Raw genomic sequence first — 14,559 nt, forward strand, 5'->3', positions numbered from 1 at the left:
GTGTGTGTGTGTGTGTGTGTGTGTGTGTGTGTGTGTGTGTGTGGGCCAAAAAGGGTTCGGAAGAGGAAGTGTGTTGTCTGTGCACAATTCCATGTGTGATTGACACATTAAAGAGAGTCACACACTGAACTGCACTAAAATCTAAAGTAATGATATTTTATAAGTTGGTATTTTTTGTGACCAGGTTTATAGAACACAAACTATATTTTTGCAGCAATTGTGTACATTCTGTATTTATGGTGTTTTTTTAAATCCTGAATCAAAATGTCTTTGCTGGTTTAACAGCACAATTTTTCTGCAGTATTGTCACTTTATAAGTGTATGTTACTTTATAAGCAGTGTTTCTCAAAATTTTACTCAAATATATTATACTCAAATATTTACTCAAATAAACCTGCAAATGCCTAAATACTGCAAACATCTGCACATAATCATAAACACTGCCTGTGTGTAGTATTTGTGTCTGGTATTTGCAGATAGTGTTTATGGTGCTGTGTGGAGTATTTGTGTGTTTGGTATTTGCGGGTAGCGTTTACAATGCTGCGTGGAGTATTTGTGTGTTTGGTATTTGCGGGTAGTGTTAATGATGCTGTGTGTGGTATTTGTGTGTTTGGTATTTGCGGGTAGCGTTTAGGATGCTGTGTGGAGTATTTGTGTAGCATTTAGGATGCTGCGTGGAGTATTTGTGTGTTTGGTATTCGCGGGTAGCGTTTAGGATGCTCGTGGAGTATTTGTGTGTTTGGTATTCGTGGGTAGCGTTTAGGACGCTGCGTGGAGTATTTGTGTGTTTGGTATTCGCGGTAGCCCTTAGGATGCTGCGTGGAGTATTTGTGTGTTTGGTATTGCGGGTAGCGTTTAGGATGCTGCGTGGAGTATTTGTGTGTTTGGTATTCGGGTAGCCCTTAGGATGCTGCGTGGAGTATTTGTGTGTTTGGTATTGCGGGTAGCGTTTAGGACGCTGTGTGGAGTATTTGTGTGTTGGTATTCATGGGTAGCCCTTAGGATGCTGCGTGAGTATTTGTGTGTTTGGTATTCATGGTAGTGTTTAGGATGCTGCGTGGAGTATTGGTGTGTTTGGTATTCGCGGGTAGCATTTATGATGCTGCGTGGAGTATTTGTGTGTTTGGTATTAGGTGGTAGCCTTTAGGATGCAGCGTGGAGTATTTGTGTGTTTGGTATTTGGTAGTGTTAATGATGCTGTGTGTAGTATTTGTGTGTTTGGTATTTGGTAGCGTTTAGGATGCTGTGTGGAGTATTTGTGTAGCATTTAGGATGCTGCGTGAGTATTTGTGTGTTTGGTATTCGCGGGTGGCGTTTAGGATGCCGCGTGGAGTATTTGTGTGTTTGGTATTCGCGGGTAGCGTTTAGGATGCTGCGTGGAGTATTTGTGTGTTTGGTATTCGCGGTAGCCCTTAGGATGCTGCGTGGAGTATTTGTGTGTTTGGTATTTGGTAGCGTTTAGGATGCTGCATGGAGTATTTGTGTAGCATTTAGGATGCTGCGTGGAGTATTTGTGTGTTTGGTATTCACGGGTAGCCTTAGGATGCTGCGTGGAGTATTTGTGTGTTTGGTATTCGCGGGTAGCGTTTAGGACGCTGTGTGGAGTATTTGTGTGTTGGTATTCATGGGTAGCCCTTAGGATGCTGCGTGGAGTATTTGTGTGTTTGGTATTCATGGTAGTGTTTAGGATGCTGCGTGGAGTATTTGTGTGTTTGGTATTCATGGGTAGCATTTAGGATGCTGCGTGGAGTATTTGTGTGTTTGGTATTAGGTGGTAGCCTTTAGGATGCCGCGTGGGGTATTTGTGTGTTTGGTATTTGGTAGTGTTAATGATGCTGTGTGTAGTATTTGTGTGTTTGGTATTTGGTAGCGTTTAGGATGCTGTGTGGAGTATTTGTGTAGCATTTAGGATGCTGCGTGAGTATTTGTGTGTTTGGTATTCGCGGGTAGCGTTTAGGATGCTGCGTGGAGTATTTGTGTGTTTGGTATTCGCGGGTAGCGTTTAGGATGCTGCGTGGAGTATTTGTGTGTTTGGTATTCGCGGTAGCCCTTAGGATGCTGCGTGGAGTATTTGTGTGTTTGGTATTTGGTAGCGTTTAGGATGCTGCATGGAGTATTTGTGTAGCATTTAGGATGCTGCGTGGAGTATTTGTGTGTTTGGTATTCACGGGTAGCCTTAGGATGCTGCGTGGAGTATTTGTGTGTTTGGTATTCGCGGGTAGCGTTTAGGACGCTGTGTGGAGTATTTGTGTGTTGGTATTCATGGGTAGCCCTTAGGATGCTGCGTGGAGTATTTGTGTGTTTGGTATTCATGGTAGTGTTTAGGATGCTGCGTGGAGTATTTGTGTGTTTGGTATTCATGGGTAGCATTTAGGATGCTGCGTGGAGTATTTGTGTGTTTGGTATTAGGTGGTAGCCTTTAGGATGCCGCGTGGGGTATTTGTGTGTTTGGTATTTGGTAGCGTTTAGGATGCTGTGTGGAGTATTTGTGTGTTTGGTATTTGCGGGTAGCACTTAGGATGCTGCATGGAGTATTTGTGTGTTTGGTATTCGCGGGTAGCGTTTAGGATGCTGCCTGGAGTATTTGTGTGTTTGGTATTCGGGTAGCACTTAGGATGCTGCATGGAGTATTTGTGTGTTTGGTATTCGTGGGTAGCGTTTAGGATGCCGCGTGGAGTATTTGTGTGTTTGGTATTCGCGGGTAGCGTTTAGGATGCCGCTTGGAGTATTTGTGTGTTTGGTATTTGGTAGCGTTTAGGATGCAGCGTGGAGTATTTGTGTGTTTGGTATTTGCTGGTAGCGTTTAGGATGCCGCGTGGAGTATTTGTGTGTTTGGTATTTGCTGGTAGCGTTTAGGATGCCGCGTGGGGTATTTGTGTGTTTGGTATTCGCGGGTAGCGTTTAGGATGCGGTGTGGAGTATTTGTGTGTTTGATATTCGCGGGTAGCGGTTAGAATGCCGCGTGGAGTATTTGTGTGTTTGGTATTTGCGGGTAGCGTTTAGGATGCTGTGTGTAGTATTTGTGTGCTATTTCCGGGTAGCGTTAATTATGCAGCAGTATGTACTCAAAGCACCACATTTGAACTGCTCTAATATGAGCTACACAAGGACAGGATTTGTATGATCCTGTCAAGCGGACAAAAGGATCGGATTTATTCAGTAATTTCATTATTATATATGTAACAAAAATGTAATTCAGCTCACCATAAGGCAGAATCAGTGGGAGCTCCATTTATCGATGCATGGAAAAGAAAACGGACTGAAAACAAATACGGAAATTTGGTGGTCATATTTTAAAAAATAAACAAAAAAACAACACTGCAGAACGTAAAATTAAAAAAAAATCTAAATACAATTAAAGGACTTTTTTGTGCTTGGGGTAGTTGTTGGGGACCCCTAATGTATGTAGGTCTTTAAGCTATTTTTATGTTTTTCTGTATTTGTTATATAAAAATACATTGGAATTGTAACATAATATATTCACATCAAATGATCTATAAAATGCAGCACACAAACAATCCAGGAAAATCTCATTTCTTACAATGTGTTGGAATGTGGTGTGTTGTCATGTTTCCGGTTGTGTCTGTGTTTCCTCCTCCTCAGGACTGCTTTCACACGGGAGCTCGACCTCCCGAATACCTGTGGAACAAAAGCATGTACACATCCAGTTATGTAGTTCACTTGTGTACCTCAAATCTACGCTTCACCCTTCAACTTCCAACCCATTCTGAACAAATACTGAAGAAAATGAAAGATCGGGGTTGAGAGTCACATTCGAGTCTTTTCACATGAACTGAGTTGATTAAGTAAAGAGTCTTGTGACGAATATTATAATAGGAACATTATAGTCATAATGAATTATAGAACTTTGGATAATGAAGTACATTTTAAGGCAAATACTTTTACTCAAGTGAAAGGTTAAAGGAAGCACTTTTACAGAGTGATATTTTACAGAGTGCATCTACTTCTGTAAGTACATGGTTTGTGTATTTTGTTTACTGGTTATTGGCTATGACACAGGTGCATTGTGGGTAGGGTTGGCGGATTGTTAAAGAATTTATTTTTGTTTCCCTTCAATAAGTATATAAGTAATATATAAGTATTTGTACCCAGAATGCATCTCTGATGGTGTATATTTCTCGAACGTACTGTGTGTATATGTGCGAGATCTTTTCTTACCCAGAATGCCCTGCTCCTCTAGCTCCTGCTCGATCTTGTGCAAACGGTTGTACTTGTTCATCCTCCCTCCTCCGGTAAGCCCACCTAGCTTAATGAAGGTTACACCCAGACCTACAGCCTACACACACACGAGTAAAAGGTTTCTTATACGCAATGTAAATACTGATAAAACCCTAAAAGAATCCAAAACTCTAAAATCTCACCACATCTATCATGGAGTCATCACCGATCTCGTCACTGTTCACAGCTAGAATGGTCTCTCCCTCTGTAAACAAGCGAAAACATTTCGAAAACGTTTCCGGTTTTTGAAACATGTTTCTATGTAACATAAAGACAAAACACACAAGAATTGGACATTGAACGACTGGAAGAAAGTTCTGTGGCGTACGAGTCCAAATTGGACATTTTGTCTGTCTCTAAAGAAGAACTGGTGTATGACGGAGAACAGGAGAGAAGATGTTAGAAGACTTTCTCACCCACACAAACATGGAAGAATTTTGGAGACTTTTTTCCGGGTGAAAGGAAGCAACATGGCAACCATTTACATACTTCAACACCACGCAATTCCGTCTGAGCGTACGTCTGAGTTCTTTAAGCGTTATTTAGAGAGCAGACAGTGGGCTGAAGTGATATCTATCGTGGAATTACCTGCCCAGTCACCACATCTACATCCTAATGAACTGCTCTGGGATGAACTGGATCACAAGAAAGAAATCTCCAACTAGAAAAAAACACCTTTGGTGAGTGAGAATAAATTGTGTTTTCTCTTTCTTTCAGTCTCCCCTTTTTCTCACTGTCTCTCTCCCAATACAATGGCCATTAGAGTTATTCATCCAGCGTCTATGCAAGTCATGTGTGTGTTTAGCTCAGTGAGTGTGTGCTGTTTAACACCTGTGGTTGAGGGTGTATATGGTTCTTTTGTGGCAGAGCTGCAATGCAGTGGAAATGTTTTCTTTTTTTTGTGGTGGGTTTATTAAGTTCATTTTCATGGCAAAGAGGGACTTTGGAATTAATTGCAATTCATCTGATCACTCTTCATAACATTCTGGAGTATATGCAAATTTCCGCCATTAAAAACTGATGCAGCAAATATTGTGAATTCTGTGTGATTCTCAAATCTGGCTCGATGGTGCACCTTTTGCACTCCAACAATATATTATTATTATAATATAATAATATAATAATACAGGTAGTCCTCTACTTGCGATGGAGATACGTGACCACAACCACATCGTAAGTCAAAAATATCGTAAGTTGAAGATTGTGCTATGACTGTGACATTTCGGGGCATCTCACAGGGCGAGAGATACGCCCGGCTCGTATCCTACATCGTACGCTGCTGCCTGTGCATGTTCACAAAATTTATTTATATTTTTACAATTTTGTCGTATCGCTCCAGAAAAAACATAAGTCGAACCATCGTAACTCTGACACCGTCCGTATCGATATAATACAGTATTATTGTATATATGTATATTTAGATTAGATTTATTTATATACATTGCAATTTGCACTTCTGCTTAGATTTCTTTGGCCCTGTACTATTGCTCTGCACAATCACAAAGTCTAATCTAATCTAATCTAAAGAAGGACTGTTGTTGTTTTTTTTGACTGTTTGAATGCAAATCCTTTACTGTCTTGATCGCGTCAATTGAAATGTGTTGTTATAGAATTCAAAGACAAAAATGATAATAAATAAATACAATAATTAATTAATTAATAAAAATCTGTCTGGACAGATATTTATGAATCAGACTATAAATGATAACCAATCCTAGCTGCCCTTCTTTCCTTTTTTCTTACAGTATTCCAATTTTGCGAATTGGGTTTCAATGCTTTTGCTAATGTTCCAGAGCAAAAATCAGATGATCATCATATTCAAAGTTTGTCATTTCCAGTTCTACTCCATAACTGGATCAGTTTTAGGATATTTAATCACGTGGAAATGAACCGTGGTGTGTTTCTCCCTCGTCGAGGTGTGGAGTTGATTTTGTACAATAGGTATATTGTAACCCGTAGCCACATCCGTGTACGTTTCCTTTGTGTGACACGTTAAAATGAAGGTCTGCGTTTACATAATGCACTCAATAGCTTTCTCTCTCTTTTTCCCTTTCCCTCTCTTTTTCACTGATGTCCTTCAAAAACTTTTCAGCGAGCTAATGTCTAATAAAGTGTCTCCTCTTTCTTTCGGTCTCTCTCTCTCGCTGTCTCTCTCCCAATACAGTGGCCATGAGAATTATTCATCCAGGGCCTATGCAAGTCATATGTGTGTTTAGCTCAGTAAGTGTGTGTTGTTTAACAGCTGCGGTTGAGGATGTATATGAGTGCACATCTTTTTGTGTGCAGAGTTCGGTCTCTCTTTTCATTTAAACAAGCAGTCAAATAGGATTTCTTTTCCCCTATTATGCACTTCCTCTGTCTTGTATTCATTCGCAGTATGGATGCTTAGATCCCATTGTATTTTGCTTTTCAATACAACATCTATACTTAAGCTCCTGGATTTCACTCATGCACTCATTATTTTTGTATCTACTTGTCAATTGAGTTGTTTTTTCCCCCAAAATGTATAAGTATGTTAGTCAATACTGCAGCCCTGACCAGACGGTCGCTATATAAACACATCGTATACTGTTCCTTGTTTATGTTACAAAAATAAACAGGTTTTCATTCTTTGGTAACAACTTTTTCACTCATATCACTTTTTTTTTTTTTTATGCATCCTAATGTGTTACGATTTAAATAAATAATTAATATCCTGTTCATTTCGTCAGACTGAGTGCAGGATCCGACGCCTACCTGTTCGCTCTGTGACTGAATGGAGAAGGTCTGTGAGGGTCATCTCGCTTCTATGTCTAAGAGTGACCCATGTGACCCCAGGGGGAAGGGGCTTGGCCTTCTTCCAGTGAGGACAGGGCCTGAACGCTGCATCTGCAATCAGGCAACAAGACTGGCCAGTAAGAGAGCTCAGCTTTTGCCACTGTTCCACATCCTGTACAAAACGAAAAGAAGGGTTGCCAGATTTAATTTTTTGTAAGAGACTTATTAATCATAGTGACACCTGAACTCTAGGTTTCCTCAAGAAACCAGATACATGTAAATAGAATATACAAAATAAAATCAACAGGAAATTAAGTATAAACTGAAAGTATAAAATATAATACTGTATATATATATATATATATATATATATATATATATATATATATATATATATATATATATATATATATATCAACTATTTTATTATATTTTATTATTTTATTTTATCTTCTCAAAGGAACAATACTATAGAAATTAAACTTGGATATATTTTAGAGGAGTCAATGTGCAGCTTGTACAGTAGTACAGATTTACAGCCATTATTGTATGATTCGCTGAAAAATAGTTTATTGTTAAAATAACTGGCAACAAAAGTAAGTACACCCTAAGTGAACATGTCAATACTGTGTCCAAAGTGTCAATAATTTTTGTGAGCACATTGTTATCCAACACTGTTTTAATCCTCCTGGGCATGAAATTCATCAGAGCTGCACAGGTTGTTGATCCTCTTCCACTCCTCAATAATGACATCACAGAGCTGCTGGGTTCAACTTCTGTGATGGACCCTTGTGAATCCTGTTCCGAGTGGAACCCGTCTTGGAAAACCTCTGTATGACCCTGAACACTGTACTGTAACAGTTTCAGGGTGATGCTGATCTTCTTATAGCCGAGGCGTCTTTGTGGAGAGCAACAATTCTAATTCTCAAATCTTTGAGAGTCTTTACCATGAGGTGCATGTTGAACATCCAGTGGTCAGTATGAGAGAATTGGACTCAAAGCACCACATTTTAACTGCTTTAATACAAAATACACAAATTTATATGGTTCTGTCAAGCAGACAAAAACATGAACATGATGAATAGGACGTGTGGCTTTGCATGTTTACACCACGTACAGCTGTTATCACTTAGGGTGTAGTCACTGTTGTTGCCAGTTATTTAGAAAATAATGGCTGTATGTTGAGTTATTTTTTAGAGGACAGTAAATCTGACTGTTATACTATAAGTTTCATTTCTACAGTATTGTCCATTGAGAAGATATAATAAAACAGTTCCTGAAATGTGAGGGGTGCACTTACTTTTGTGAGATACTATACATTTTATATATATATATATATATATATATATATATATATGTGTGTGTGTGTGTGTGTGTGTGTGTGTGTGTGTGTGTGTGTGTGTGTGTGTGTGTGTGTGTGTGAGAGAGTAAACATGAAACATACTTCTTTCCTGAGGGGGTCAATAAGGGCCACAATAGCTGGATATTTACTGATCAATCCTGCAAGCATGTCCACCAGCTCATCAGGAGACTTCTGAGTTCCTGCCATCACCTCATATTTGCCTCTAGACTATGATGCACAGAAAAAGACTAATTCCAACAAGCAAACACAAGAGCTGAGAAGATCTAATGGAACTGTAATGAATAAACTGTAATGAATGGACATTCTGTGCCACCCAGGTGAGAATGGGTTCTCTTTTGAGACTGGTTCTCAAAAAAATGAATAGAATGGAAGATCTTTGGGATAAATTCACTTTCCCCACAATGGTAAAGATCTTTATTTCCTTTGACTGTAGAGAATAAAGCCTGAAATTAGTGAAATGGTGACAATTTTTCGTAATTCGATTCTTTACTCTCACATTAGCAGTTCTGATTTAACAGTAACTCCTGAGCAAACATGGAGTAAAAACTTCTAACTGTACTGAATAATATTTCAAGCATGGAAATACTTATAAGAAACAGTAACAGTTACCACTCAGAGGTTTCATTTTTTTTAAATAACACATTATCCTGATGTGTTCTATTCCCATTCATATGACAGCAATGTGTGAATGATTGCTCATTTATTATTATTATTAAATATATACTAGGGTTATAGTTAGATTTAATGTTGAAGAACCTGTTCATCACTTGCAAAATAGAATAAAAAGCGCAAGACTTTTCCATGGTAAATATTGGAATTGGGTTTTGCTGGACACTGGTGAACAAAGCTTTCTTTGATCAATATTTCACAATGTCGTCAATTAAAAGTCTCAGTTTCCTCCCCAGCAGTGGCAGCTTGGTGGTGCTGGGATTTAAACTCTCAACCTTCTGATCAGAACTCCAACATCTTAAAAAAGATTAAATGTCCACCATACAAGTCCCCTTTATGACCTAACTAGAAAAACAGTGTTATATTAGATCAAGCACTGGCTCATCTATGATTTTGAAATAACGCTAGTAGTTTTGTCAGCATGCAGGTACAGAAGATTATTCGACACCTTGTGATAATCGGATTTAAGAATGTTTTCTCGATTGTGAAAAACACAACCGGACACCAGGGCTCCAACACCAGGAGGGCGGCGCCACTGAGCGCCCCTACCCATTTAAATTATTTACCTGTTTTTTTTGCTGAAGTTTAATATATGTACATAATTAAATTCAGGCAATTTTGCAATGATTATTAAATGTGTCAGGTTTTTTTATTGAAGGTTGTGAATGATTTGTGGGGTGGAGCATTGTGGAACACACCTCTGTTTTTCTCTGATTTAGAGGTTGGCTTCTACTTACATAGTCGAAGAGTAGATGAGCAGCGCAGTTTATCGCAAGCCGGAGCTCGGTGCCGATCGGCAGGCCCAGGTTCAAACACGCCTCCATCAAAAGATCGAGAGCTTGTTCGGCACGTTCAACCCCGAGCTGAATAGCGCCACCTTCTGAAACCCCCGTTACCGTAGGCTTAAAGTGAGAGAGTAATTATGACATTACATGGCAACTCATTGTATATTATAAAGGTAATTTACAGGTGGTGATGATCCAGGTTTAAAGATAGAAGCCTTACCCCTGACTTCCCCGTTGTAGTAGCAACTATTCTTCTTATCTCTCTCTGAATATCACGACTTATCTCGATGATCTGAACACATTAAAATACATATGCATACACTAGTAAGATTTCCAGCATAGAAAGATCCCTTGGAAGAAATATGGAAGTATTATTATTATTATTATTACTGATATTGCTTGTGATCAATCATTATATTTCTCTGGAGTGATTTTAGCTTTCCTACTGACTTCAAGTGAGACACAGGGGCTCAAGAGAAGGAAAAAAACTGAAACTACACCTGAAATGAAATATACGAGGTGGTATCAAAAAGTTTCTAGTTCTGTAACACGCCAACAGATGGCAGCACAAGGCTGCACGCACGATCACAGGGAACACCGACCTTCATAAATCAGTGTGGCAAAAAACATCTTCCTATGTACATCGGGAGCAGTGCAAATGATGCGAGAACAGTCGCGGGAACACTGGGAGCACTGTGCCGTTGTGCAAGGGGACTATTTTGACGGTGATGGTGTGCAAATGTTGATAAATAAAGTACTTTCTTGTAAACAGGGCTAGTCTCGAAACCTTTTTAAACCACCTCTAATAAAAGCTAAAGAAAATATGATTTAATAAAAATAACACAAAATAAATAACGCAATCTGTGTGTGTACTTCTCTGGCTTTGTGTGGTACAGAGGGCAGCAGGATGACCTCCTCCAGCAAGTTGAGCTTTCCAGCTGAATCTTTTCCACAACTTATCATTGACACCAGCAGCCTGGGCATGAGGACCGTCAGATCCTGAGAAAGATCAATGGAAACAGGAAGAAGAAAATATAATCAGGGAAGATGGTATGAGTATGAGAGATAAAGAGAGAGAGAGAGAGAGAGAGAGAGAGAGAGAGAGAGACGCAATCAGATAGCAGCTGGAGGTTTTTGTTTATTTTCCAATCCCCTTTCTGCTCTTATTTGGTATGTGGTATAAATCAGTAGTTTTACACTCCCTCCAGATGTTGTTTTCTCTTTTTTGATTCGCTGTTACACTAGGGTTATGTTTTGCTCTGTGTGTGTGTGCGTGCATGCGTGCGTGTGTGTGTGTGTGTGTGTGTGTGTGTGTGTGTGTGTGTTTACCTGCGGCTCTCTGAGAGAGAGGATGTGTTTGTAGAGGGGTGTGGCTATGAGACTCGAAGCAGACTTGGCTGCTGCCAATGACAGAGCGCCTACTGCCATCGCCCCTGGCAACACGGGCTCCGGTTTCTCAGGAGGAGGGAGAGGCTTCTCTCGGGCGCTGCCTTTCTTACCTGGAAATACAACAGGTCTCACCAGCTTCATCACAACTCCGATACTATTACTTATACTACTACAGCATCCATGTTTGAGCATCAATACAGCAGCATTAACACTAGAGCATCCACGTCAATGCTAGAGCATTATTAACAATTGGACGCCATCCAAACGGATACCAGAGCATCGACGCTGATCTTAGAGCCTATTTAATTCTCACTCTACCTTTCTCTCCTTTCTTCTTGTCTTTGCCAGAAGCAGGTGGAGGTGGGGAGGTTGCCGTGTCAGATGTTTGTTCGTTCTTCTCCTCTTCCTCACGTTTTTGTTCCTTCTCACGAGCATCCTGGTCTTCAAGGTAACGGACCATGTAGAAATCACTGCCACACACACAAACAAAGATCAGTTGAATTAAATTTGTGTGTGTGTGTGTGTGTGTGTGTGTGTGTGTGTGTGTGCGTGCCTACCTACCTGAGCAATTTGTCCAGGTGTGTTTGCTGGGTGGGATTAAATCCATGCACCATGGAGCTCAGATGATCTCTGATCCAAACCAGTGCCACCTCTACGAAAGCTCGATGCTGGTTGCCATTGGCAACCGCATTCAGTATCTCTGTGCCATCACCATCCAAACCAGTAACCACTGCATTGCTGATTAACTACAGAACAACCACACACAACTAATCACCATCTACAAAGTACAACTGCATAAATATGTGTACAACAGAGCATGTCCTCTTCTCATGATGTGTATACATCCTGAGTCACACACATTCGACCTGACATTTATCTGGCTGCTTTTCAAAATGTCTGAATCATGTGTTTGAGTGCAGCTTCTCAGCTCCATGCGTGGACAATCATGGACCTGTCGAGTTATTTTTAAACCCTCCATGAGCTCATCCAGGTGTGTTTGAAGTACACTAGGCTTGAAACTGTATGAGTCAATGGCTTTGTCATTAGAGAACTCCTGTGTTTCCCCGTTCAACGCATGGAAAACACCTACGCAGGGAATCTGTCAGTGCCAGCCTACCTTCTCTTCGTTCCTGACGATGCAGTAAACATCCACCTGCAATGCCGCTTCGCCCCGGCCGTCATACACCTCTCTGCCTACGAGCGCACTAATCACAGGTGTGTGTGACAAGCGGGAGAAGTGGTTTGCCTGATTTGATAAAAAAAAACACACAGAGATCAAATCCTGGTTCAATAAACTCATGATTGTTAAACTTAAATTTACATTTGCAGCATTGTTTGTTATCAGACGTCATCCAGGGTCCTTTACAATTTTATATATATATATATATATATATATATATATATATATATATATATATATACAACTAAGCTGTTAACGGCTTTGCTCAAGGGCCCAGCAATGGCAGCTTGATGGTGGGATTTGAACTCATGACCTTCTGAGCCACCACTAAGCTACCACTATGAACATGAAAGCAAATCAATACAGGGAATAAAAGTGTGTATATTACAGCTGTCAGCCGATTAAAATTTTTAATCGTAAATCATCATGAGTTAATTAATGATTAATTGCAACTTAATCGCACATTTGAATCCATTCTAAATATACTCTACTTTAATGCTTCTTACATTTTTAATACTTCAATCAACAAATACGGATTGCAAAAGCAAATGTATGTTTATTATTAGTGAAGCTAAACTGGACAAATGGTGTTTTAAAAGACGTAAATCATCAGGACACCAAACGGAACTTGCGCTGTGTTTCCACACGGACGGTTTTAATAACCGGATGTGCGCATCATGGTGGATTCTGGTGCTTCATTTGAGACTCGGCGCATCGGTAATACAAATGTTTACTGATTCAAAATGATTTTTTCGGTGGATTAAAAAAAAATAATCTGAGTAAAGAAAGGATGTCGTGAATAACTTTTTATTTATTTATATTTATCTATTTAAATGGTCAAATGGAAATGCATTAATCGCACATTATTAAGATCACTGGCATTAAAATTAATTTGCGTTAACACGTTATTAGCGTGGTAATTTTAACATTTTATATGTATAATAAGGGGCGGAGCTAGGGGGTGGCCCCACTTGTAATTCCATTTTTAAAATACCAAAATAATTTATTGAAAATAAATTATTTAAAATAAATCATCTCGAATACTGATCTTGTGAGAGTTTTCAAAAACTATGACAAAATGATATGTGAATTTTATATGCATTTTAATTCATATTAACATATTGTAACAAATTGCACATTATACATCTTTGTAATTTGGGCACCTACAATACTTTTACAAAGTTTTTTAAGGTTGGATGAGAGTGCCAGGTGTGTTTGCATTAATGATATTTTCTGTGCCACCTCAGAGTATATATATATATATATATATATATATATATATATATATATATATATATATATATATATATATATATATATATATATATAAGTATATATACATGTCTCTCTATTGGCAGTGCAGCTGTTTGTCATTATTTTGAACTCATCATAACCAAAAACTTTGCATATAAATGCTAATTAAAAAAACTTTTCATACCATGTATCCATAAATATCGTGCGGCTTCGCAGAAAACATCTCATTGAGAACATTTTCCAGCTCCTGTGGCACACCGTTTGCTCTGTAATACTCCACTGCCTTGTTCTTCAACTCATAAAACTCTTTATCCTCCTTCGATACTCTGCTTTTGCACAACTCGACGCCTTTAAACGACATTTTGTTCAGATCAGTTCAGATCAGTTCACACCTCTCAGGATAGGAAAGCGCTGTTTGTGTACTGCGGTTGCTCGGCAACACACTCTGTACCATCGCGAGATTTTGTTCTGTAATATCGCGAGACTTCGGGGCCGCATACTAGAGTCCAAAAAGTTATGTGACGTCATATACTAATACTACAACTTTTACATTTGCGGCATTTGGCAGACGCCCTTATCCAGAGCGACTTACAACTGAGCAGGGGAGGGTTTTTGCTCAAGGCCCAGCAGTGGCAGCTTGGTGGTGGTGGGATTTGAACCTGTGATCTTCTGATCCAAAGCCCAATGCCTTAACCACTGAGCTACCACCTCCTTTTAACGTAGCTACAGCAATTTTTCCTTTAAAAAAACTAAAAAAAATTCCTCGTATATTATAAATAACACACGTCACACACTCCTATACATTCATGGCGGCTCACCTCTACAGCCCGTACAAGGTCATCTGTAAGGGCACGTGCAACTATTCAACTCGTTAATTAGGCTGTCTTAATTAATTTCCTTCGCCAACACCCCCTTTCGCCACT

The 14,559-nt window shown here is 39.4% G+C and overlaps 1 protein-coding gene across 1 annotated transcript; it reads right to left on the reverse strand.

The window, feature by feature from the left end:
• Positions 1-2,510: 2,510 nt before the first annotated feature.
• eno4 (enolase 4) lies at positions 2,511-14,039 on the reverse strand. The gene is made up of 14 exons (XM_046855127.1): positions 13,821-14,039; positions 12,320-12,448; positions 11,764-11,948; positions 11,521-11,672; positions 11,143-11,312; positions 10,687-10,812; positions 10,034-10,105; positions 9,766-9,930; positions 8,441-8,566; positions 6,976-7,168; positions 4,383-4,444; positions 4,180-4,297; positions 3,542-3,639; positions 2,511-3,259 (listed from the first exon to the last, which is right to left on the reverse strand). Exons 1-13 carry the CDS (start codon positions 13,995-13,997, stop codon positions 3,566-3,568), a joined length of 1,749 nt encoding a protein of 582 aa, XP_046711083.1. The 5' UTR covers positions 13,998-14,039; the 3' UTR covers positions 2,511-3,259; positions 3,542-3,565.
• Between the last annotated feature and the right edge of the window lie 520 nt (positions 14,040-14,559).

Source organism: Silurus meridionalis, chromosome 8 (assembly GCF_014805685.1).
Source record: "Silurus meridionalis isolate SWU-2019-XX chromosome 8, ASM1480568v1, whole genome shotgun sequence".
Taxonomy (NCBI): domain Eukaryota; kingdom Metazoa; phylum Chordata; class Actinopteri; order Siluriformes; family Siluridae; genus Silurus; species Silurus meridionalis.

Excerpts from the sequence above, each read along its gene's own strand:
- eno4 (XM_046855127.1), bottom strand. The coding sequence starts at position 13,997 with ATGTCGTTTAAAGGCGTCGAGTTGTGCAAAAGCAGAGTATCGAAGGAG. Across the intron at positions 10,813-11,142 it reads TCTCTCTCAGAGAGCCGCAG|GATCTGACGGTCCTCATGCC; the intron begins GTAAACACACAC and ends GATCTTTCTCAG. Across the intron at positions 7,169-8,440 it reads TTGACCCCCTCAGGAAAGAA|GATGTGGAACAGTGGCAAAA; the intron begins GTATGTTTCATG and ends CGTTTTGTACAG.